The sequence below is a fragment of the Crassostrea angulata genome, chromosome 3 (assembly GCF_025612915.1).
Source record: "Crassostrea angulata isolate pt1a10 chromosome 3, ASM2561291v2, whole genome shotgun sequence".
Classification (NCBI taxonomy): Eukaryota; Metazoa; Mollusca; class Bivalvia; order Ostreida; family Ostreidae; genus Magallana; species Magallana angulata.
Window position 1 is genome coordinate 38,860,272 of NC_069113.1, and position 27,979 is coordinate 38,888,250.

Genomic DNA, 27,979 nt, shown 5'->3' on the forward strand with positions numbered 1-27,979 from the left:
TATACCTGTACATTCTTGATTCTACGACAGGCAGTCGATTTGTTTTTATAATCAGTATATGTATATATTGAATATTTAACTACTAGTCCTCAGAAAGATAACTGAGGGTACCTATCCGCTTCCATATTTCATATTCAATAGGGTTGCACGCTACAAAGTTTTGGTGGCAGCGGTGGGATCATCACTAGTAGTTTAAATTGTGTTGATTGATTGAGCATGGATTTGGAGGACATAAACGCAACAATCAGAGAGCTGGAACAGCAAATCGCTGCGTATGAAATTGAAGAGCGCGCTCATTCTACCCCTGCTGGTACTAGGAGACCTCACAGACAAATTACTCCTGATTCAGGTATTGCTACTGCCCAGTTCTTGGAAGATGATGGAGCTGGTATAAATGGTGGGAATAAAAAAAAATCAGTCAGATTAGGGTCCAAAACAGTCAACGCTTTTGCAAGGGATGACTATGATCTGAGCCCCTATCTACACAGAGATGATAGGCAGATTCCAATAGTTACACCCCGGGCACCAGTGGAAAATATAACATTTAGAAGAAAAACACGTTCTCCGACCAGAAGAGAGCCACGTCTTCCTGATATACAGGGCACGAGCTGTGTTGATCCATCGGCGAGCCGGAAAAATGCTCCAAATATCAAACCTGCGACATACGACGGAACAACATCATGGCTTGATTACAAGTCACATTTCGAAGCATGTGCAAAATTGGGTAAATGGGATGAAACAGAAAAAGGTTTGTACCTTTCTGTATCTTTGAGAGGCAGTGCTCAAGGAGTTCTCGGAAATCTGTCTGACGGGAGAGAAATGAATTATAAAGAGCTGGTATCTGCTCTAAGTGACAGATTTGCTCCGCCAGATCAGATGGATTTGTATCGTACTCAGCTAAGAGAACGAAGGCAGAAAGCATCAGAGTCATTGCCAGAGCTAGGACAACATATACGGCGACTCGTTAACTTGGCCTACCCCACAGTACCGGGAGATGTCAAAGAAACATTGGCTAAAGATCACTTCATAGATGCTCTTGCCCTATCAGACATGCGTTTAAGGATTAAGCAGGCAAGACCGAAAAACCTTAACGAAGCAGTTAGACATGCCATTGAGCTAGAAGCATTCCTTAAGGCTGAGCAGAGACTAGGAGCAGTAACTCCTTCAGTAAGAGCAATGGGACAAGACAATTCTCCAGACGTAAAAGTTACATCAGAGCTGAATGATGTAAATGCATCAATATTAGATCTTCAGAAATCAATGGAGATTATTATGAAGGAGTTGAAGGAGCTAAAGGGAAAATCGGAGAAGAGATTTTCAAATGTGGATTGGAAAAAATCTGCCATATGCCATAACTGTGGAAATAAAGGTCACATTAAGAAAGAGTGCCGCTCGAAGAAAAATGAAAACTCGTCTCGAAGAGCGTTTTCTAACGAAAAGCAAGACCGAACACAGAAGGTTAATCCATCAAACTCTTCCAACAAAGTAGGAGTTGTAGGAGATGCTGGGATGTTTATCGAGGCATCTATCTGTGGTCTGGGTATATGTATGCTAGTTGATACGGGAGCCACTCTATCGGTGCTGAGAAAAGAAATATTTGATAAAATATCTAGTAAAACTGCTACTTTGAATTCCTTGGAAAAAGTAGGACACCCTGTGCTATCAGCCAACAGCGAGCCGCTTAAGGTCTATGGAAAGCTGGATTTGCCAATAACCATTGATAAGCTGATATACGATTCAACTGTTGCTGTTGCAGACATATCTGTGGATGCTATCTTGGGTTTGGACTTTTTGCTCAAGTTTAATGGTGTTGTAGATGTGACGAAACATATCCTGAAGATTAGGGATAACTCTATTTCTATGATACGGAAGGGCCACATAGGATGTTTTCGAGTTAGCATGGCAGACACCATTCACATACCACCAAGGTCAGAAATTGTCACAAACTGCAATGTTTGCATACCAGACAAAGAAAGATTGCCAGAAGGTGCAAGCATAATTGAAGGTGATGATGAGTTCTTAAAGTCAGAAAAGGGACTAGTAGCGAAAATTCTTGTTTCTAATAATGACGTTGTACCTGTGAGGCTCATGAATTTAAGTTCGCAGGTACAAGTTATACACAGTGGCACTGTTGTTGCAAATCTTTCTCCGGTAGATGACGTGATAGAAGGACATACAGACATCAGTAAGGAGAAAGCAAAACAACTTAATCCAGCTCTGCAAGATTTGTTTAATAGGTCTAGCAGTACACTAAATGCGAAACAAAAAGAAGCGTTAAAATCTCTACTGTTGCGCAATTCTGGGTTATTCTCAAAAGACGACAAGGATTTTGGTAGGACAAATATTGTGAAACATTCTATTAACACAGGTTCTCGGATACCTATACGCCAGTCATTAAGAAGAACCCCAGTGCACTGGAAAGATCACATAGATCAACAAATAGACGATATGCTAAAGGAAGATGTGATAGAAAAGTCATCAAGCCCTTGGGCCTCCGGTGTGATTCTTGTTCGTAAGAAAGACGGAAGCTTTCGTTTCTGCGTTGATTACAGGAGACTCAACGATGCCACGATCAAGGATGCATATCCATTACCAAGAATCGACGAGACCTTGGATCATCTTTCAGGTGCTCGTTGGTTCTCAACATTAGATCTTTCCTCTGGATACTGGCAGGTTGAAGTTGATCCCAAAGATAGACCTAAAACGGCATTTATCACAAAGAAAGGACTCTATCAGTTCAAGGTCATGCCATTCGGGCTTTGTAACGCTCCTGCGACCTTCGAACGTTTGATGGAGACAGTTTTGTGTGGTCTCCAATGGGAAACATGCCTGATATATTTAGATGATATAATTGTGTTCAGTAAAACTTTCGATGAAATGACCGAAAATCTGCAGAAAGTTTTTAATCGGTTGTTTTCAGCTGGTCTTAAGTTAAAGCCAACGAAATGTACTTTGTATGGACATAAAGTGGATTATTTAGGTCATGTCATTTCACAGTCAGGAGTTGCAACTGATCCTAAGAAAATAGACACAATTAAGGAATGGATTGAGCCAACTACAGTCAAAGAGGTTAGAGCTTTCCTAGGGTTATGTAGTTATTACCGGAGATTTGTAAAGGATTTTGGTTTAATAGCAAAACCTCTACATAAATTGACAAACAAAGACGTCAAGTTCAAATGGACGGATGAATGCCAAATGGCATTTGACAAGTTAAAATTGGCATTGACAAGTGCTCCAATACTTACATTTCCAGATTTTAATGAACCTTTTATTCTGGATACAGATGCGAGTGATTCAGCCATAGGAGCTGTGCTTTCGCAAAATCAAGGAGGAGCTGAGAAAGTTATTGCATATGCGAGCCGAACATTATCCAAATCGGAGCGGAAGTACTGTGTGACAAAGAAGGAATTATTAGCAGTTATTTCCTTTGTCAAATATTTTAGACATTATCTGTATGGAAGAAAGTTTCTCATTCGTACAGATCATGGTTCGCTTAGATGGCTCCTAAACTTTAAGCAACCAGAAGGTCAGTTGGCACGTTGGCTGGAAATTTTAAGCATGTATGATATGACTATAGAACATCGTTCTGGCTCTCAGCATCGAAATGCGGATGCACTCAGTCGCCGTCCATGTAATAAATGCAAGTACAATCCAAACTGGGAGATGGAGAAGTTAAAAGAATCATTCTCAGTAACAACACATCATGTATGTGGTATTGAGACTAGAAGTAAGGAAACAGATAACGTCCACAACGAAACAGGAGTTGATGACATTTCCCTTGCAGATCTTCAAAAGGAAGACAAGGAGATATGTCTTGTAAAGAAATGGCTCCTTGAAAATATAAAACCCAGTCAAACAGAGCTAAGTTATGGAGGGGTAATGACAAAAGCTCTTTGGGCACAAAGAGATATTCTACAGGTTCAAGATGAATTACTGTATAGAAAATGGAAAGATGAGAAGGGAACAAGTTTCCAAGCAGTCGTTCCATTTAAAGCGCGACGTCAGATTCTGGAATACTCTCATGACCATAAAACAGCAGGTCATTTGGGAGTCAGGAAAACCTTAAGTAAGATAAGACAGCAATACTACTGGCCCGGATTACAGAAAGATGTAAGACACTACATAAGAGGTTGTGAGATATGCACTAAATCAAAAAGTTCAACAAAAACCAAAAGAGCTCCTATGAAAACTTTAGGTGCAGGTATTCCAATGGAGAGAATTGCTTTGGACATAGTGGGAGAATTACCAAGAACCGAGAATGGTAACCGGTACATACTGGTAATTTGTGACTATTTTACAAAGTGGGTAGAAGCCTTTGCTATGCCAAATATGGAGACTGTTACCATTGCTAGACTGTTAGTTCGAGAAGTTCTGACAAGATTTGGAATTCCGAGCTCTTTGCATTCTGATCAGGGAAAACAATTTGAGGGAAACATATTCACAGAGATGTGCAAAGTGTTGAATATCAAGAAGACAAGAACAAGTCCATATCACCCTCAAAGTGACGGACTTGTTGAAAGGTTTAACAAAACCTTGATAACCATGCTGAGGTCATTGGTGGATGAACATCAGTCAGACTGGGATGAGTTACTACCATATGTCTTAATGGCATATAGATCGGTGGAACAGGAATCCACTGGATTTAGCCCCAATTATCTAATGTTTGGAAGAGAGGTTCGGACACCTCTGGATATTGCATTTGAAATGCCGTCCCAGATCAAAGATATTCCATTACAACAATGGGTTTGGGATCTCAAAGAGAAGATGGAAATGGCACATACCTTTGTGAGAGAAAATTCATTTGGCTCCATGTTGAGACAGAAAAGTTTCCATGATACAAAGTTAAGTTGGAATACGTTTTCACCAGGAGATGAAGTGTATGTATACTTCCCTAGATATGCAGTCGGAAAATCTCCAAAATTGACTCAATTTTGGAAAGGGCCATATCGCGTGAAAGATAAGTTATCAGATGTAAGCTATAGGGTAAACTGTGGTCCATACGGAAAACCGCAAGTCATTCACGTTGACCGAATGAGGCCAAAAAGAGCCCAGTCCTTTCAGGATGAGGAGACGAGCTCTTCCAATCCTATAGCAGCTGATGATCAAAATGATACTGCAGAGCTCGATGAGCTCAAGAGTGAAGACTGTGAGAGATTGTCAGATAGGTTTAGGGAGCGTCGAAGACCCAAGTATCTGTCTGATTATGTAGTTGAATTGTAGAAAAAATGTCTAACTTCCAAAATGATATGTTTAGTTAGTATGATTTTATTTTGCACGTTTAAATACATCTTTGAGAAAACTGATATTTGACGATTTTTTTTATGTCTTTCCAGAAAGACAATGCCACAAATGAAGACAACTCCCAGAAAGGAGCGGAAATGTCCAATGTGCAAGTTTAAGAGTTTTGATATGGATGAAATCACAAAGCACATTACAGAATGTGGGTTAAAGCAGCTCAATAAGAGATATAGTTGTGATCGACAAGATTGTGAATTTGCCACGAACAAGATGGGGAACCTTACGAGACATAAGAAAAGGCATGCTGAGCTGGACCAGCAAGTTTCCCCGAAAGCAATATCCACTACCACTACAGATAAGCAGGATCAGACGATGAAAAGCGTCGTGGTTGTAGATGAAGAGAAAAGAAAAGAAACAGATGTGGATGAAGAAGATTCGGACAGTGAATGGAAAGAAGCAGACCCTGGCAATCTTCACAACATTATTGGTGATGTCTCCGAGACAGAAAGTGAGAAAGAAGTTCAGCACAAAGAGAAAGATCAGGAAGAAGTACATATTGGAAGGATCTATAGAAAACCTACTGTGCCATTACCAATTTTCGCTCCAAAGCGTAAAGAACCATTTGTATCTTCTTCTGGGGTTCCCGCACGCCCGAAGATTTGCAGACCTTCAAGTTTATTCAGTACTTCGGCAACGCAGACAGAGAAGAAAGTACGAAGAGTTGAGTGGACAATCACCAAGTGGAAGGAAGGAGACAAGGAGATTGAGCACATTGTCATGATCGAAGAAGAGTAATTCAAAGAGAAAACTTCTGCCCAGAGTGAACAAACAATTGTTAAAACATTGTTGTACAGGAAGCAAGAAGCTCTCCTGAATCAATAGTTAAAGTTATCGTTATTGAAACTATTAAAGATATTGGAGAAATGTTTGGGTATTTTTTTTATTATTACTTACATGCGGGGTCGCATGGTTTTGAGGCGTGGGTAATGTGACAATCCGGAAATTGTCGTTCTGCCTCTAATAATTTTTCTAGTTAGTTTTTGTCCGCCAGGTGGCGTTGTTTGAAAAGGTTATATAAGGAAGTGTTTCGCGCGTTAAGTCAGTCGATGCTAAAGCTGCGCTACAGGAAGGTTGGAAAATAATTAGGTAACTGTCTTTAGAATAAAATTGTGTTTTGGTTTTTTTTTTTTATATACGAAGTCTAGACGTGACTGAACAAGTCTTTCCTGACTTTGTGTATATACTTTTTTTCTATTTAATTTATAAACAATAATTACCGTGCTGTAAGAGCCGGAGCTACGAAGAGCAGGAGCCACGAAGAGCAGGAGCCGCGCTGAAAGAGCCGGACCCATAAGAGCCGTGCTATAAGAGCCGGAGCCATAGGAGCCTAACCTGTATATTAGAGCCAGCGCATATATACCTGTACATTCTTGATTCTACGACAGGCAGTCGATTTGTTTTTATAATCAGTATATGTATATATTGAATATTTAACTACTAGTCCTCAGAAAGATAACTGAGGGTACCTATCCGCTTCCATATTTCATATTCAATAGGGTTGCACGCTACAAAGTTTCTTGAATAAATGACAAATCAGCAGATATGGACACCATTATAAAATCAGTAACTAGGTGTCAAAGGTTACAACTTGTAAAAATTTATCTATTGTTAAAGCAATTAATATGGTAATTTTGGCAGTTATCGATCCACCAGCATAATGTTCCAAAATCATCGTTTCTTCCAACATTATAAACAGTACGTGCTTTATAAGAAAATCATAGAAATACAGGAAGTGATATTATACACATTTTGAATATACTTGAAATAGTCGCATACTGTAAACAAAAATTGCATTAATTGAAAATACAATTGTGATTTATATAAGTACAACACGAGGAAAATTTATTCCTCAAGAAAGTCATCGATTGATGCGGACTCGTCTACAGTGTCTGGAAAATACGGTGGCATCATCCACAAAGTGCTACCAGTTGCGGGCAGAGAAATACCGACTACTCTCGCTCAAAGACGAGTCGACTTTGTGACCATTTTATCGCTGCCGCCGTTAAAGTTTTCCTCCAAATAAATAATGGCAAAGTTTATTTGATATAAACGACAGGTCTAATTGCTGTTCTTGTTTTTTTCATCCTGACGTGAAAAAACGTATTCAATTGGTCAGGTTTCCTTCACACTGCTTGTCTGAAATCAAGTTTATTTGACTCAACCTCTTTTGACTTTTCTTTCAAATGACTGATCTGTGTTGCAAGATACCTTAGTTTGGCAGCTACAGCATCATCCAAATCACCTTTTTAACAGGATTAGCTGTTAATTCAATTTTTTTAAATTAAAAGTTTGTCTACAATATCGATTTATAATTTTAAAAAAAATACCTAAGGAGAGTGGTGAAAAGCAAGTGTATGATATCATATGACACAGACAATTCTGACGAAATCTCCAATATGAGGTACTTTACTTGTAGGGAGGATTCGATTGAGTAACTTCCATCTCTTAATTCTATCGTTTACAAATTGAACAACTCAACGTATCTTAAAAGTAAAAACAAATCTATATGTTCTTTTTTTACCTTGATTAACAGTAAATTATTTTATATAAGTTATTTTTTACTTTGGTCACGAAACGACTTGCATTTGCATCTTGCGTTGACATTTGTATTTCTCCCTTGCTCATAAATGCTAACACAACGGCTTTGATTTCAAGCTCCTCTAAGCTAGACATATAGAGTCAAGGACGTCTCTATCTGCAATGAAAACATCACTCTCTTCCACCCAGAAATTAAAATAAACAAGAATGCGAAATTTAAGAAAAAAAGCAGTTTGTCTTTGAACCGATCCTGATTTTAAAAAGGTGATCCTGGTCGAATTTCTTTTTAAAATTGAAAGTTTGCAAGAATACTAAAAGTTCATAAAAAGATATAGATTTTAAAATATTGTTTAAAGAAATATACTGGCCAAAATTTCTAACGCCCCACTTTTAATTTTTTATTATTTACAAAACTTTAACATCAATTTTTAAGTCGTTGCCACAATCGACTGCTGTTAAAAATGCTCAACTGTTCATGCCAAAATATAAGTGTAATCGATTACGTACTTACTCGACCATGTCCGTTTTTGTTGAAAAGCGTGGATTCCCTATCTTTAACTGATTGTAAAAAAACATAAAAAAAAAAAGATAAGAGAAATGCGGCGCATGTCAGCCCAAGAATTTTCAAGATCAGTTGGCGAGGTATAAGTGGATCCTGGTTTACAATTGGTTTGTTTCTTTTCACAATATTTGCTGTATTTACCTTTAACCTTTAAAAGTCCTAAACAATAAAACAGCTTTCCCCAAATCATTATTAACATCACAGATCGCTAGATTTTTTTTAAGACACCACTAAGGCTTGACCGGAAGCTCAATGCAACTGGAAGTGTTGAAGATTCACCATCAAGGCCAAAACGTCATGTAACGACATGTCAACATGACCGCTACATTCGGGTAACTCACATTTCCTCTAGACACCGTACAGCACGCGCAACTGCACAGCACATTTCAGACCACACCAATGGCCTTCATGGGCGGGACGATATAAATCCAAGAGTGAGAAAGTTCCTCTGTATCCGAATTTGGCAGAACTAGACCACATAAACAAATGAAACAACCTTCCACAAAGTTTTTATATTCAATCATGGAATCTCTATGAGATGATGTTATTAGTGCAAATGGGGAACGTATGAAGTATTTATGTTGTGATTTTAAAATCTTAGGATACCTGTACCATCTTGATTTTTTTATAAAGTCCTAAAATAAATTTTAAATGAGTTTTTAATAAAATGCTTTTTGTTCTTTTTCGTTCCACTCAACCGAACATAAATTATTCACAATAATAACAAAACACATGATTAGTGAAGGAAGCGCTTATTTACTGAATTTATTTACACGTACAAATACATTTAAAGATTCTTCAATCTTCTTTCTGAAATAAAGCAATTTACATTTTATTGTGCACATTCCTTCGATTTTTAGATGTCACTAAATAAGCGGGCGGATGGGTGGGGTTTGTGTAAATGCGGCAAAGAAAAGCCTTCGAATGAGTGAAAATCGTGCTTAACTTGATTACCTGTTCTACAGGTTATACGCTATAAATACAACGTAGTAGCCAATGGCTACAGGTTTAAATAAATAAAAGCAAAACATATTACATGTGTTCTAGTACCTATGATAAATTAATTTGTTATTCCTTATTTTTCATAATGATCATTGTCATAGCCAAAATAATTAGAATTACGAACAGTATAATACAAAAACTTGACTGGAGCGTTAGAAATTTTGACTAGTATACAATGCTACCCTTAGTTATTTTATTATGATCTTTATACCCCCATATGAGGGTCACAATGACCTTCTATCACTTTTTATAATTTTTCATAGTTCATTTTAGAATTTTGTTATCTGAATGCGTTGATGTCTATGACATTAAGACTGATCAGTTGAGGCAACTTAGATCTTACATGTATAATATGATGTCCAAAAAAGGTAGGCTTCTTTTTATGTATTGTTTAATGTTTGGTAAAGTCTTGAAATATATGACTGTTTTACCCTATTTTTTTTAATTCAATTCATAAGAAACCCCTTAGAAATAGAATGATTCAAGAACAGGTGAGCGATGTGTGGCCCATGGGCCTCTCGTTTACTTTTCCGTCGACACTGGTTAACAAGTCTTCTAAAGAAGCTTTAGTGAGTCCGGTAAGGATGATATAGTGCTGTCATGGAAATTAATTTTGTTGTCAAAATCAATCCCTGTTTCCCGTTTTCCAAAGCTATTTTTCATAAATACAAAATAATTTCAGTAATTAAGGTCTTCCGTTTTCCAACGGAAGACCTTATTGTTTTCGTTCGGTTTCTTTTTCCCTATTATTATTTTTTTTTTTTCTTACAAAATTTGTGCAGGCGATTTCTCGGAAATGGCTGAACCGATTATTGTGAAACTTTCAGATCTAATAGATATTAATCCGAACTTTATATACATTTTTTTATTTTGATGACGTCATTTCCGTTCTTGAGAAAATGACGTTTTAGCGATTTTCAGAGGGTCGGCTTGTCCAGGGATCTCCTCCTAAACGGTAAAAGATATTGAGTTCAAACTTTCAGGGATTGTAGACAAGAGATTGTAGATGTGCAATTTGGCATTCATATTTGTCATGCTCAAAAGGCGTTTAAGCTCGCCCGGTCCCGAAAATTGAGATTAAATAAACGTCGTAATTTTTCATGGTTTTCTTAGTTTATCTCTTTTCTGAAAAATATTTTGTTAACACATGTAATGCAAAAAAAGTTTATATTTACAAGACCTTTCATTTTATATCAAGAAAAAGGGGCTGGCCCCTCAAATTAGGGAACCACGGGTCTCTAAAGTCTTTAATCTGTAGCTCTTTACTGAGAGATATTTTGTGAAATGTTATAGAAGCAAATATGTTTATCTCACAGTTATGTATCCAAGCAGTGTAACGATTTTGTCATGTATTACGTAATTAAGGGTTTTTAGGGGCCAAAAGTCCAAAATTTCGAACACCCATATCTCAGAAAGGAAAAATATTTTGGTATGCAACACAGAAGAAAAGTTGTTCAAATTAATGTTCTTAACAATATGAAACCTTCAAAATTTTGTTAAACGGCCCCTATAAGGAGATAAGGGATCGGCCCTTAAAACCTTCTTTCTCATATATCTCCAGAATGGTAACAAATTTCTAAACACTTGTTGAATACAATTTGTTTAAAATCAAATGACCTTTCATTTGATATCAAGAAAAAGGGGCTGGCCCCTCAAATAAGGGGACCAAAGGGCTCTAAAGTCTTTAATATGTAGCTCTTTACTGGGAGATATTTTGTGAAAGGTTATAGAAGCAAATATGTTTATCTCACAGTTATGTATCCAAGCATTGTAATGATTTTGCCATGTATTACGTAATTAAAGGTTGTTAGGGACCAAAAGTCCAAAATTTTGATCACCAATATCTCGGAAAGAAAAAATATTTTGAAATGCAATACAGAAGAAAAGTTGTTCAAAAAGATGTTCTTAACCATATGCAATCTTCAAAATTTCGCCAAACGGCCCCTATAAGGAGATAAGGGATCGGCCCCTTAAACCTTCTTTCTCATATACCTCTAGAACGGTTATGAATTTTTAAACACTTGTTGACAAAATGTTTTCAGAATTAACTGTCCTTTCTAATTCTAAAATGTTTTTATCTATAGCCCTTTAATGAGAGCCATTTTTTGTAAAAGGTTATTAATTATAGATTAGGTATAATACGTTTCTATATCCTAACAATATAATGATTTTCTCTTGCGTTACCCAATTAGGGTTTTTACGGACCAGATGTAAACAAAATTAATATTTTCAATCTTGATTGGAGGAAATGCAAGCATTTAAAAAAGCAATGTAATAGAATTTATAAAAAGCGATGTAATGAAGCATAAATACTTCACTCCTTTTTCAATATCATGTTTTGTTGTCGAGAATCAAAGTCGATGATGTCATATTTTCTTCTAGAAATCGGACGGAAGACCTCCTCGTTGCTCGCAACGAGATCGTGTCTAGTTGAACTTCTGTTTATGTTAGTAATATCAGAATAAACAGGGAGTCTTTCAAGGGCCTCAGTAGTGAATTTACTCTCTGGCAAAAGCTTTACACATGCCGTAGGATAAAAGGACTTCTTTCCTCAAGAAAACCGAATTTCTCTCTGCTGTTGACACTACAGTCAGTTTCAGCCCCGGTCTCCTGCAAATAAAGCAACTGGAGTTACTTGTGGAGGTAGGCGGTAACAACAGAGCGACAAACGGAGGATTCCTTGCATAACGGAAGGAGGAAGTGTGCATTTAATTTCTGTATGCTTCGCCTTTTTTCTTCTTTGAGGTACCGTGGCATTTAATTCTGCATGTAGTACATAGTGCATAGTTCTCTATAACGATCAATACTAATTTTCTAGTACCGTATATTAGGGTTTTTTCCGCGTCATGTTTTTTTCCCAGCGAATTAGCACCTTAAACAGTTTTCTAAAAATTACGCGAATCAATTTTCACTACTTCAAAGTCAAAGTAAAAAAATAACTCATGTACGATTGTTAAACCCGTGAAAAAAATGAGGGAAAATTATCCGAATCTAAACTTAATTTTTAATGAACATTTCAGACAATGAAACATTTTACACGATTTCCGTAACGTAGAATAAGTGTCAATAATTTTTTCAGAGATACAACAACCATAGATCAGAAGTTCATTTACCGTTACATTAGCTAATAGCTCGGGTATAATTAGACATCGGTTTACCAAGAAACGTGACCAATTTAACCAGCTTGTCAATGCATTATTAATTGGCGAATGTCCCCCGATGCTGCTATTTGTACGATCAATGCTACTAGCTGAACCAGTTCATTGTACATATACTTACCTGTTCGTTTAATAAGCAGAGATAGCTCTATTTAAAAGAAGCTGGGGGAATAAGATAGCGCAAATGCCCATTTGGTTTAGTCGTAAAATATATTTTCGAATTTTATTTCTTCCAACTAAATATACTTAATAATGTTATAATACAAGTTCACAAAAGGACAAATTCTAACAATATTTTAGTTTTGAATATTTTGACAAACGAGAAGAAAAAAATTAAGTTCTAAAGTCTTAGTGGTATCGAACTCACAATCTAAAATCCCTAGCACTATTATGAGCACTACTTAATGTCTGGTTCTCTAACCACTGAGCCATTTCAGTCACATCAAACACCATCATTATGCTATATGTGACTTCGACTATCAATTTACGGACTTTTATTAATTTTCTAAAAAATTCAATTGTTGGGATCCAAAGTGACATTTTTAAAGTATTGTGATTTATCTCTACACGTTTTTACTGGGTTTTCCAACGGAAAAATCCGGTTATTAAAATAGTAAAAATGGCGGGGGTGGGTGGGCGGGCGGCTGCCAAAAGGGTATCCTTATTGTACGGATAACTCCTCCTACAGTTTTCAAGATAAGAAATAATTGTTCTTTTGCAGATCAATTGTACATATATCAGAGGTGTGCATGTTGCTAGGATTTTGATTTCCGATTATTTATGAAAAAACATTCCAGCTTTTGAACTGAGTCATTTTTGGCAAAATATTGCATGTAGGGTACCCACATTGTACGGATAACTCCTCCTAAAGTTTTCAAGTGAGGAAATTGTTCTTTTGCAGATCAATTGTACATATATCAGATGTGTGCATATTCTAGGATTTTGAATTCTGATAATTTATGGAAGAAAAAAATACCCACTTTTGAACTTACAATGTACTCATTTTTGGCAAAATATTGCATATAGGGTACCCTTATTGTACGGATAACTCCTCCTACAGTTTTCAAGATAGGAATAGGAAACTGTTCTTTTGCAGATCAATTGTACATATATCAGAGGTGTGCATAATGTTAGGATTTTGATTTCTGATAGTTTACGAAAAAAATACCAGCTTTTGAACTTGCTCATTATTTGGCAACATATTGCACATAGGGTACTCCATTTCACATGATACGGTGGGTAGAGTTTGTCAATTCAGCGTTGACATGGATTATGGATACAGTTTACGTATAAGAAAATCTGGTTTGCTGTCACATTGATAGCTTTTCACTTGTTGTTGATTGAAATCGTTCTGATTACTTTAAACCTTATATAGACTTAACAAAATAGTGAGCTCAGACCCACTCTATTAAAAACAAGAGGCCAATAGGCCTTAACGGTCACCTGAGTACAATAGCCCATACACAAAAGTGTGGACGAGTCTCATAAATGCATTTAATTGAGTTTTCTCCCGGTCTAAATTCTTTTGGAAAGGACTCTAGGTCCTATAGTTTAGCAAAGACCTATCACTCGTATCAGAGTGTATGACCTACTACTGAAAAGGTGCACAGCTTTCATACAAAGTATTTTCCCAGACATGTTAACTTTCAAAATTGGTTTTATATTAATATGTTTTCATAGATAAACTAAAACAAGGTGGCTTGTATACTACTTATTACTTTACTATGAACAAGTCTACTTGTCTATTATTAGAAATTATAAAACTGTTTTTGTTTCAAATGATTAAAAAAAAAACTTCCATAACTGTTTTGATCATACAACTTCTTAATTACATTATATTCAATAATTAATTACTAAATATGAACAAGCAAAGGTAGATAACTCCATTTTGAAGCAGCAAGGGGAGATAACTCTATTAACTGTTATAATCCTCTTCCCTGAACTCCTTTCAAATGCTTTCACAATATCATATCGATAACTTTGATGGACAGCTTCATTATTTTTGTTTTCTTAACATGTGAATTAACTCATTTCTATCATTGAAATTCTTGAGCAGAATAAAATAAGACAAATACATGCCCCCTCTCTTTCCCAGCCATAACCCTTGCCTTACATGTAGGTGATAAAAAATATTATTAAAGATGACAGGATAAAAAAAAATATCTAAATATGCAGTTAGTTTTTATTCCGTGTGCTGTGTCTGTAGAGAAGAAGATTTTTAAACATTACATGTATTAACACTCTATGGCTATATCCCCCCCCCCCAATAAATTTCACACTTTAGGTAGAGCAGGGTTGGGTTTGTGGACATCATAACCATGCCCCACCAAGTGGTCCTACCCTATAGCCTGATTTTGGTAGAGGGCTTTATGGACATTATAACCATGCATTCAGGTTTTTCTCACATGTGTGGGAGTAGAGAAGAAGATTTATTTTGATTTGGCTTTTTTGCATATTTGACCCGCCTGTGCCCCCCCCCCCCCCGGGGGGGGGAGGTAGAGCATGAATTTCGCAATTTAGATTTCTTTTACCATTGAGATGCATCACACCAAAAATGGTAACAATTGGCCTAGTAGTTTTCAAGAAGAAGTTAGAAATAAAAAATTGTTAACGCACAGACGCACGACGAGAGACGAAGACCAATTGCAATAGGTCATCTGAGTGACTCGGGTGACCTTAAATGACAATATTTAAAGGTTTTTACATGCATTCGCAAGTTTAAGTCAACATATTCCAATTATTTAACATATTTTAGGATTATAAATCTATGTTATGGTAACAATACATTGTTTTCAACAATTTGGGGGAAAATATAAGATTTGTTGATATTTTAATCTCATCTATCCACATATAGGCAGTTTGTTTGCATTATTCACCCATCTTCTTTGTATTAAATTTACGCTGATTTATTTTCCGCGAGTCGGAAATCGCCATTACAGAAATGGTTTGAGAAATTACACTTGCATGCTGCCTGTTGAAAATGCTTTACTGAGGCATTATAAACATTACAATCGGAATATTAATTTTTGACCAAACTCATGACCCCCTTTAAATAAACAATTCAAAAGCATTAATCTTAAACTAAAATTCAAAGTTCTTTCATACCAATGTATAAGTTTCATGTTATTATAGTAATTCAATGTTTTTCTCTCGCTCCACTTACCTTGATTTAAGAAACTCACAGCAAACAGTTCATTATTGTTCACATACTTCTTGATGTAGAACCCTATTTGTCGATTTTTTTCCCGGTACTACTTGTATAGTATCCTCGATATTTTCAGTCGGTATAATGTCTATAGTCGCTAGCCTACAAAACCGCCGCGGACGTAGATCGAACATGTAGTAAGACAAGATTTCCGGACATATATTTAGTCTTCCTTTTATATTTAATTTTGTTTCAAACACATTTTCTTTTTTAAATTTACATGTTATTTGCATTTAGAGTATGATTTATTAAAACTTATCCGATTTATTTATCTAACTTTATTATGAATACACGATATATTGATGTTATCACAGTACGGCTTTTTTTTTAAATAAAAATAGTCCGACAATATCACCTTCACGAATTTTGCATACACTCAAGATAAGTAAGTTATTAAATATGACAAAATTTTGCAGTGGTGATTTCTGCGGACCTTTTCACAGTATTTTGTGTATTTTCCCGGAAATATCCATTCCCACAACATTTCATTGTAATTGATTAAGCATATTCACTTGGGGAATTACAAGTACTTATACATTTTTGATAACAAGTAAAACCTGAAAGTGTTTATGCATGCACAAATATTGGTTCTGGTATGTTTGAAATTTTACTCTATCTGACGGCCAAAATAAGTTCTTTGCATATTTCATAGAGCAAAAATAAGTCACAATGAATCAAGTTCTTTACATATTTCTTAAGTGAAACGAAAGAAGCGAGAGTTCATCGTATTAGGCCGCTTTATAGAGGTTTTGTTAACTTTATTGTCATTTAAAATGTATAAAATCAAATTATAATGACCTAGAGCAAGCTTACAAATGATATCCCGCTCAGAAATATAACTTAAGTACTTCTCTATAAGAAAGTAATGGATGTACCTGTATCTTATATTGGTCTTACACTTGCACAAATGACCAAAGCTCAAGGTCCGGGCATATTTATCAGTCACAAGCAATCGTTGGGTCAAATTTAGCTTCTAATCATTTTCATTACCAGATATGCCCTAGGCAGTAAACAATGTCCTTGAACTTGCACAACAGACCATGGGCCAAGTTTATGACACACCCGCAGGTCATAAGCAATCTTTATATGAAGCAATCTTTGTGTGAAGTAAGAACTTCCAATTTTTCTTCAAAAATAAGATATATACCGGACATGAATAATGCATTTTTTCATTCAAGTGACCTTGAACATACCTAAATGACATTCGGTTAAAATTATGACACACCCTCAGGTCATAAGCAATCTTTGTGTGCAGTAAAAACTGCCAATTTTCTTCATATGAAATATATAGACCGGACATGATTGCACAAAAAGACGGGCAGACAGACGGACAATATGATTTCTATATACCCCCAAACTTTGCGGGGATATAATTAAAATACCCATTAAAAAATTTGCGAGATCTGATGTCGGTGAGTACGCGATCAGATCTTATCAGAAACCCTTCTTCGATAGGATCACCTGAACAACCAACTTCTTCGGTAATCTGGTCCTGTTCGTTAGCCATTGACTGCTTTTGATAGCTCTTTAGTAATTATTCTTTCATAATAATTTTTTTTCTTTTTAAAAATTAATTTTCTGTTGAGGATTGAATGATACATTTATCAGTTTTAGAAATGTGATGTTTTAGAAATTGTAACAACTAAGTTTTCTAGTTACAAATTAAAAAACTTTGCTCTTATTTTACGCTGATGCATGATTGGAAAGTTGTTTTATTATCAAATATTGTAAACTTTCTTTCCTCGTACATTTCTATCTGAATACAATTTGCCACAGAATTTCTTGAGATTTTATATACCAAATCATTTGCATGAATAAAATCGTTTTGTTAGTGTACTTGTTGAAAGACAGTATTGATAACCCCATTTGGAAATGTAAATATACGAGTCGGTTTCCGTCAAGTTGGTTTTTTGGACTTAATTACTATATACATATAACATAGATTTTTATAATATCAAATCCAAATTAACTAGTAATAATATAAACCTTAGATAGTTTTGAAACACTGCACGATACATCAACGATAAAGTTACAAGTTACATTTCAAAAGGAAACATATAGTTTTGAAATATTATAAACGATATATCTATAATAAAGCTAAATTTTAAAAGGAGACATTTTCTAAGTGCTCAAATATCATCTTACCCTTGAGTCATTGAATGTTCTGTATTGAGAATCCAGCAAGTACCAATGACCCGAATGCTGGTGCCATATTGCGCAATCTGTAAAAAATGTTTTACTTCGATATGTGAATATACGCTCCCCATTTCTAAAAAAAAAAGTTTTTTTTTACATTTACAAGGCTTAAATCCAACAAAATATCAAGTTGTTGATTTGAAATGTTTACTTTTGCAAACAGGAAATGTCTATTGTCAAATCGTGCGTAAAATTTCCAATTTAAGTGTTGTAATTTATGATAGTTTAATAAATATTTAACAGAATTTATTGAAAATAAACAGGGTTTGTCCTTTAAACCTGATTATAAAGTATACAAGATAAACATGCGTGCGGAGTTGTTTTTTTTTAATGTTCTTAAAAGACTGAAATGGACACAAATATATACACACATACGCACAGCAGCGATGCTATATCACCTTCACAACAAATTGCGCGAGGGGATAGCTATACAAAAATGGTATTTACCAAATCCGGTGGTAGTTTCAAAGTTAACTACTGTTGTCACATCAGTCATGACACTAGCTGCTGCAGTTGTTGACAACGGATCATCTTCAATATAATACATGGTAAGTCAATTAGACAATGCTGTGGTCTCAACTGTATACGTTGGAAACTAATTAATTTTCGTGGAATTTAATGTTGGATTGTTAAACATAATTATAAAGCAGAATTTATTCAAAAACTTGTACGTGAAAAAAAAAATCACTCGCTGTGGCCTTCAACTCAACATTCAGATATATTGACGACGTATTATCAATTAACAATTGTTATTTCCCAGTGGACTTGAAATAAAACATACCACAGACTCTGTGTCATCTGTTTCATATTTGGATATTTTACTGGAAATGGACATTGATGGTAACCTAACAACAAAACTTAATGATGAGCGCGATTACTTCAATTTTTCTATAGTCAACTCTCCTTACTTATGTAGCAATATACCTTCATCACCTGCATATGGTGTTTATGTCTATCAGTTAATTCGATACGCAAGGACATGCTCTTTGTATGAACAGTTTCTAAGGCAAGACAAGCTACTGACAAACAAGTTGATAAAACAGGACTATCAACAGTCTCGTTTGAAGTCATCTTTTCGTAAATATTGTGGTCAATACAACGACCTTGTCAGCAAATACAATTTTCCACTGTTTAAACTGTATTGCTCAGAGAATTAAAAATGTGCTTGATATTATTATTAGTCCCGATTACACATGTTTTATACCAGGAAGATATATTGGCGGAAATACTAGACTGATATACCGGTATAATCTTATGAAATATACAGAGGAAAATGACATCCCTGGTGTATTATTAATGATTGATTTTGTAAAAGCATTTGATGAAATTATGGCTCAGAAAAATCCCTCAGAACATCTATTGATGAATTGAGTAATTCTAATACAATCTCTGGACTGAAGATTAATTTATCAAAAACCCAATTACTTTGGATAGGCAGCAAAAGGTATTCTACTGAAAAATTACGTCATGAAATGAACTTTCATTGGACAACGCAATTTAAATAATTAGGCATCCAATTTGACGTGGTGGATCTAGCAAATATTCCGAAACTATATAATGATAAAAAGTTAGTTAGAATTTAAAAATATCATCAATCAGTAGAACAAAAGACATACAATTCCTTTTGGTAGGATTGCTTTGGTCAAATCTTTTATCATATCACAAATTACTCATTTGTTCATTTCACTACCAACACCATGTAAATTTATTAAAGACTTAAATGAAATATTGTTTAATTTTCTTTGGAATTCTAACGTGGGCAAAATAAAAAGAAAACAAATTACACAAGAGTACTCAAATGGTAGTCTAAAAATAATCGAAATAAATACTTAACATCTAAAGTCATCCTGGATTAAAAGATTGATAAATAGCCCAAGTTCAAAATGAAATATTTTATTAAATAAATCAATTAATACAGACACAATGCTTAAGACCGGGTTAGACTTCATATCCTGTATAACTAAATAAATTTAGAAAGAGACTCCTTTTGGAAGGATACATTTATTGCTCTTAAAAAATACCAGATAAAATGAAATTACTTACATGGCAAGAATTTATTACCCAACCCATACAGTACAATAAGAACATTATAATGGGGGGGGGGATCAATTTTCTTTAATGAATGGTATATGTACATGTATAATAAGAACATTGTTTATATCAATGATCTGCTGGATGAAATGGGGGCCTTTTTAAGTTTACAAGACCTTCAGAGTAAGTTTGATGTCAAATCAAACTTCCTTACATATCATGGTCAGAAATCTATTTTAACAAGTTTACATTATCATGGAATCCCCAAAAAGATGATAACCCAAAACATTTATACCTCTCCACATTTAACTATTTTGCTCACCCGAAAAGGATATAAGATTATGTATAACAATCTAAACATGGACAATTTTACATATTTCATTAAATCAAAATGGGGATTATTTTTTATGATGTCAGATTTACAGTGGAAAACCATATATCAGTTACCTTTTTGTCTTGGCTAAAAGTACCAAATTACAATGGCTGCAATTTAGAATTAACCTCTTCATTTTAACAACTAATAAATATCTATTTAAAATAGGAAAGGAATGTAGTAAGTTATGTAATTTGTAAACTACACGATGAGACAATTTTTCATGTATTATGGGAGTGTCCTAATGTTCAAGAACTCATTCAACAATTTTTAGAATTTTGTCAACAAAGAGACTTACAAAACAAAGAGATCCTTTAATTTTTATATTCGGGATGTACCCTGACCCTATTTCTACAGACATTTATTTTTAATATCTTCTTGGTTATGAAATCCTTTATCTACAGGAAAAGATGTCTAAATGATACACTAACAATTCACAAATTACTTATAGATATCAAAACACATATATCAACTCTAAAATATATAGCTACCCGAAATTGCAGATTAAATTATTCTACAATAGATGGGAAACTTGGCTTTTTCTTCATGATAGATTTGACTGAACAATTTTAGCAGACTCTGACTGTATAGAGATTATACAAAACTTTAAATCAATTTGTAACTCATGTTCAACAACTATTGTTTTCTCTTTGCAGTAAATGTACTTTAAGCTGTTGTAATCACTTTATTGAAAACAAATATATTTGATTGTTCAACTTCAAATTAAAAAAATGAAAATTGATGTATAAAAATATTATAATATTGAAACCACTGTGTTTAACACATTTAATTTTTTATAAATTTAGATAAAACACTGATGATTAAATTTTTAGTACTATATAATTTCATTTATTTGCACATAATGAGCGACAATTGGGAGTTTAGATTAAAACCAGTTTTGTGCAAAACGTTGAAGAAATCAAATGTTCTATACATGTAGTTAGAAAGGAAAGCTAACATTGGCGGATTCAAGAGTATCAACTGATGATAAATACTTCCAATACTTCTACACTGGCATAATTCCGGTTAATTATGAAAATTCCAACACTATACATCAGTTTGTGAAAGAAGTTTAGTTTTTTCACTCATCTGTTATTCAAAGTTATATACCATTTAATGTATCTCACCAATATTTCTATCTTTGTTTAAAAAAAAACCCCACAAAATTCTCTCGTTGATAAACACATACATTTGTATATCACCAGAATTTTTTTTTCGTACTAATTACGGAAAATACTGTTTTATTGTTATAGCCCGATTCCCTCTCAAAAAAAAACTAACGGAAAAAAAAACCCAAACCTTTTCTATCATGGGGACAAATGTCGAAAAAATACATACCAGACTTCTTCTCATAGTACAACCATCCTACGGAATTATGTGGTCCTGCGTCTGATTGGTCACCCATGTGGACAGACAGAAGTTGACATTGACGTGTGTCCATGTTGAACATCACAGATTTACACTCACCCCAAGCTGTACATTGAGATACACACTCTAAACGACTACGGGAGTTTGGCGTCAATAAAACATGGATTGCAATAGTTGCTTTGTTATCATAGGACGGATTTCGTAACATGAAATTCGACCTGAATTCTGCATGTACCAATAAATTAATCAGAAAAACAAAATATGCCTTGAGTTTCATTTTAAAATTTACGAATGAATTTGGTACTATCTGTATTATGTTTTCGTGTTTTACTTTATTTATACCATAATTTTCCAATGATTGCACTGTGATTGGTCGAGTAGTATAAAAAAAACGTTGTTTTATTAGTCATTCCACAACATTTAATATTGATTTTCTGTAAAACACAAAACATATGAATATGTGTCCGCATGCATTAATAATTTTCCATATATTGCATGTTTGTAAGACACTGGAGTTAATGAGGATATCAATAATTTTATATGAAAAGCTATTTGTTGCCTTGTTCAACAAAACTTAGGGAGAACGATTTGAAATCGATTCATCTCAACTGTTTCAAAATAGAAGTTTATGGAATCCGGTTTATGCTTTGAAAGTTCAGTTACTTTCCTTTCATTAGCAATTCTCTTGTATTGAAAAAAAAATTGTTTGTGTGTAAAGCGTTGTGTAAAACGAAACTATAGTATTCGCAGACTGCAGAACATTTTTTTTAAAATGCAATTTTTTTAGGTAATCTGAGTCATTTATCAAAACTGTGAGATTTATGGCCCCTGAGTCAGGGGTTCAGGCCCGGGGAGGCCAATCTGGCCATATAGTAAAATATATTAAATCTTAGAAAATCTTTTACCCTACGTATTTATTTGAGAAAAACTAACTGCATGATCACGAATTCAATAGTTTAGATTGTAAAAATCTATTAAATCTTCGAAAATCTACGGACATTTATATTTGATACATTGTCAATGTGCCAGCAAACCGGATTTTCTTTAAGTGAACAGTATCCATATAATGGATAATTCCATGATCCATTTGTCAACCCTTAATTGATAAACACTTCTAATCCAGAGAAATGGAGTACCCTATATGCAATTCTGCAAAAAAAATTAACTACCGGTAAGTTCAAAAGGTAGCATTTTTTTCACAATTAACAACAATAGGCCCATGGACCAAATCGCCCAATTGAACAATCAGCTATTTAGACATAATAAAATCAACTTTATTGAGTCATATACAAAATATCTGGACAATGTTGTATAAAAAATCCTGTATTAAAAAAAGTTCCCCTGCATATTCTTATGTTTATCATTGAGCCCCTTTGTTACTGAACGGTTTTACAGTCCTGTCACATATTGAGCATTGCAGTTCTCGAGAAGATCTTAAACAACAGTTTATATGAATTGTAGACCTATATCAAACACTGAATCCCTTGTGAGGCCAAAGAATTGTCCAGAAGCCAAAGGCTTAACAATTTTAAATATTCAACAATATGTCAAAATGCTTCCTTAAAAGTAAAACCATACATAATAGCATTTGAGTTTTGTAAATAATTTTAATGTTTTCCTTTAATTTGTGAAAATGGAATCCCTCAAACATGTGGCCTAACCCTTGTCCTGAAGATTATGATTTTGACAAATTTTAATCAACACTATCTGAACTCACTTAAACAGCTTTTTAGGCAAATTTTAGAAGATGATTTTGAAAGATTTCTCCCTATATATTCCTATGAAAAATTTAAACCCCTTCCATTGTGGTCCCATTCTAACTCTGAGAATCATGATTTGAACTTGAGTCTCTCCTATATATTATATGCATTAACACAGTACATCCATTATTGGCCCTGCCCTAAAGTAAAAACACATACTCCAAGGGACATGAAATTCACAATTATAGTAGAGGTCTTTCTGGTTAACATAATTATGAAATCAGTTTTTCTGACAGATCTGTGAGAGTAGAGGAGAATATTTTAAAACATTATATGCATAAACACTATTTGGCCATATTGCCTGACCCTTATTTATTATAAGGCCTGGACCCATAACCCAGGGGCTATGAATTTCACTTTTCTGATACATCTCTGATATATGTACAGTTGATCTGCAACCCAACAGCTACCTATCTTGTAAACTATAGGAGGAGTTATCCATACAATAGAGGTACCCTTTAGGCAGCCGCATGCCATTTTCACCGTGTCAATAACCGATGTTTTCCTTAAGAAAACCCGGTTAAAAACCTGAATTCGTGGATGTAATGTAAATTAAGTCATCCGCCTAAATTGTGAAATACATGGTCCCTACAGTTCGGGTCCTAGGGCGGTGTCAATATGACCGTACAGTAAAATTATATATAAAAAAAAAACTAGACGCTCGTTGCGAGCAACGAAAGGTCTTCCGTTTGAGTGCACCAGGGATAGTTGTTCTATCATTTTAACACGTCATCAAATTCTTTTTAACCCTCTATTAGAATTTCAATAGAATATACTTATGCTTAAATTATACTTTAAAAAGTCGCTATTATTGTAAATATTGATAAATTTAAAATGGAAATACATTGTAATACTTAGTCTAGTAACAATATTGAACAAATTGATTCTTATGTACTTGCATAGTGCTGTGATAATGTCTGCTTTTTATGTGATGTATTTTATATGTTTAAACATGGCATTCTGTGATATATTTACCTGAATAAAATGAAATGAAATGAAAAAACATAGGTAATCACAGATTACAAAGCTCACCGAGACGAGACATCATCACCCATATGAGACTCCACCTTTATGAGACCACCTTTATCATATTAAATGAAAATCATACTTTATGATCTTGGATATTCATGGATTCTGTTTTGACACAATATCGTATATCATCTGTTAAAAAATTGTATGATAATCATATGTTAATCAATACAATAATATAAAATTATATATTGCGTCCTTTCATATTTACAACATATATCATATAATACAATAAAATACTATAATAAACAATGATGAGATATGATACTGTAACATATGATATGACATTGTATTGTGTTAAACGTTATTGTAATGATCAAATAATACAATGTCATAATATATAGACAATATAGTATTATATTACAATATCATATTACATAATACATCATAACATTGAAACATATGATATTATATTGTATAATATAGTATGATACTGTATCATTTTTGATACATAATATGATATTGTTTCATATGATACAATATTATTTGATACAACATTGTTTCATATCAAATGATACAATATTATGTGATAAAGTAAAATATTATATAATACAATATTATATTATACATATTGTATCGTATGATACAATAATATAGTTTACAATAACATACAATACAATTTCATGTGATGTGATAATATATCATATAATAAACCAATATCATATTATACAATATCGTATGATACGATATAATATAATATATTGTTATATTCAGTAGTATATTCTCACTATATAACTCTATATAGACAAATAGTCAATAACTGTAATATTAGCTCGTCCGAAAAATATTGACCGGTCAATATTTTTTTGATATTGACTGGCTAGGAATAATATCTAGAGAACATTCCCTCTATTTCAAATAATCGCCTCTGATTTGTTGATTCGTAAACGATGACGTAAATAACTCTTCGCGACTCCAAAACAAGGTGACGTCATAATAGACAGTCAGTCAAGGCAAGTAAACAACGGACGCGCAATGCGACGGTTTGCTATCATAACGGATATAAGGATTTGTAAACGACCACTAATAACTAAGATATCATCATCAGAGGGCACCTGTTTCAAAAACTTTAACCAGCTCTAAAAACCTTAACCTCCTTCAGCATCCGAAACGTATGGCTCAGATTCAGCATTCAAGCCTGTCTGGTGCATCAGTATCATAAGACACAACATCCATGGAAGTCTGGTGAAGTTAGGACCAGCAGTAACTAAGATATAACCATCAGAGGGCACCTGCAACAAAAACTTTAACCAGCTCTAAAAACCTTAACCTCCTCCATCATCTGAAACCTATAGCTCAGATTCAGCACCCAAGTCTGCCTGGTGCATCAGTATCATAAGACACACCATCCATGCAACCTCCTCCAGCATCTGAAATTTAGGACTCAGATTCAGCATCCAAGTCTTTCAAGTCCATAAGTAGGTCCAGATGCATCACCCATGCAAGTTTGGTGAAGATAGGACAAGTAATAGCTTAAATACAGGATCTGCAACAAAAACTTTAACCAGGTCCGGACGCCGACGCCGACGCCGAGGGTATAGCATAAGCTCCCCCTGACTTCGTCTCGGTGAGCTAATGAATGAAAAAAATCTTGCACTTTCCTTTCGGAGGAAAAGATGTTTCTTTAAAATTGTAAATATTATCCCCGGTGAAATACCTTATTAATTTGCTAATTGTTTAATGGTTTACCGACCATCATTAGTAATGATGTCGGTTATTTTTGCCATTACCGGTATTGCATCCGTTGAAGCCCTACGAGGTGCTCCAGGACGTTGCTTTTCTTTAAATCTGTTTGGGCATATTTGTATTTGCTGACCCCCCTGTAAACTTGTCTCAATGACAAACAATAATTATTGTTCCCATAAACATCACACAGTTCTTTGAAAATTTCTTCCGAGTCTTTACCTAGTCTTACATTTTTATGTAGCCTCTAATTTCAGTCTTATTGGATATTTTCATACAATGTCTCGAGAAGGGGTTAAATATCAGCTCCTGAAAGGAGCATTCGATGATGAAATGTGGTCAGATAAACGGTCATAAATAGAATATAAACCAAATTATGCGTGAAAGATATTCAAAGGTCAATTGCATTTTATGGAATATGATTAGTGTTATTTAAACAATAAAATGCTCTTTTTGGTGATTCATTCGGCAGACTGAATTTTCATTTAATTTCCATTTATCTCTTTGTTTCTAGACATGCATTTTTGAAAATTTTGACAATATTTATTTTAATTTTACACAATGTATGATTTATAAGTGCTCTTATATCATGGAACTCTCTGTTTGTGAAGAAAGGTGAGTTTTTTAAAGTAACTTATTAGTTACGTCTTATGACCACATTTATTTACAGATACAAAATACTTCATTTGCAACTGAATGATTAACATTTATTTTTGAATTGAATGAGTTGACATTGTATAATTTATACTGTGCTGTTATCCATCGCCGTTGTCTTCTTTAATGAAGTCGCAAGAACAGGTGACACAGGGAAGCTCGTGTGTTGGGTTTCCTCATAATTAGTACCTCAGATCACCCCGTCCTTGTGCATGGGGATTACACTGTCTAATAGCACCTGGTACCCCCTCCGTGTATACTAGGAATACACCACTGCCATCTTATTAATTAAACAATTGAACAAGGTACACACTGAATAACACATGATTGGTTAAGTACATTTGATGTTGAGTGCACGTAATCATTAAAATGTTTATTATGAATACAATGCAGATAATATAAGAAATAAATTAATGTGTTTAATAGTCTACCTTATTTCTTCCTTAATTTTATAGTTAGCTATGTAGCGTTTTTCTGTTTTATAAATAACTACTGTTTTAGTCAATTTGTTTTAAATATGTGAGCACTATCGATAGGAGCCCTATTCTTGGTGCCCTAATTGTAGTGCCCTGATGTCCTTATGATGTAGCAGGCCTTGATACCGGTGCCTGTTTCCCTAACAGTGTTAGGTCTTTGGGCAAAGTATATAAGGGGGAGAGAAAATGTGAGGGGCCCAGAAGGAGAGAGCCAGAGGGAAAGAGCAGAGTGGATTCATTTACAACTTGTTCTTTTAATACACTTGATTCCAAAGAAACTTGTGTTCGTCTTCGATAGACTTATTAAGATCTACTGGTTCATAAAATACAACACAGAACTCACACTATTTTGTGACACTGGAGCAAGGATATCCTTGAGCATTGACTCTGGGAGCCCCTCAGAGAAAAACGTCGCATTTATTATATTAAACATAAATACTTTTTGTAGCCAAATGCTTTTAAATATTTTCTATTCACGCATAGACAATAGTATTTAGCTCACCTGAGATAAAAGCTCAAGTGGGCTTTTCTGATCACTTTTTGTCCGGCGTCCGTCTGTCCGTCCGTCTGTCTGTAAACTTTTTACATTTTTGACTTCTTCTCTAAAACCACTGGGCCAATTTCAACTAAACTTGGCACAAAGCAT

At 34.5% G+C, this 27,979-nt stretch overlaps 1 protein-coding gene across 1 annotated transcript in view; it reads right to left on the reverse strand.

Moving 5' to 3' along the window:
• The window catches only part of LOC128177974 (mannose-binding protein C-like), a 30,069-nt gene extending 8,061 nt beyond the window's left edge, over positions 1–22,008 (reverse strand). The window contains exons 1-3 of the mRNA XM_052844912.1: positions 21,702–22,008; positions 18,407–18,490; positions 17,909–17,985 (exon numbers count right to left, since the gene is read on the reverse strand). Of these exons, the coding sequence (XP_052700872.1) occupies positions 17,909–17,985; positions 18,407–18,490; positions 21,702–22,008 (468 nt within the window). The remainder of the gene's footprint in view (positions 1–17,908; positions 17,986–18,406; positions 18,491–21,701) is intronic.
• Positions 22,009–27,979: the final 5,971 nt, after the last annotated feature.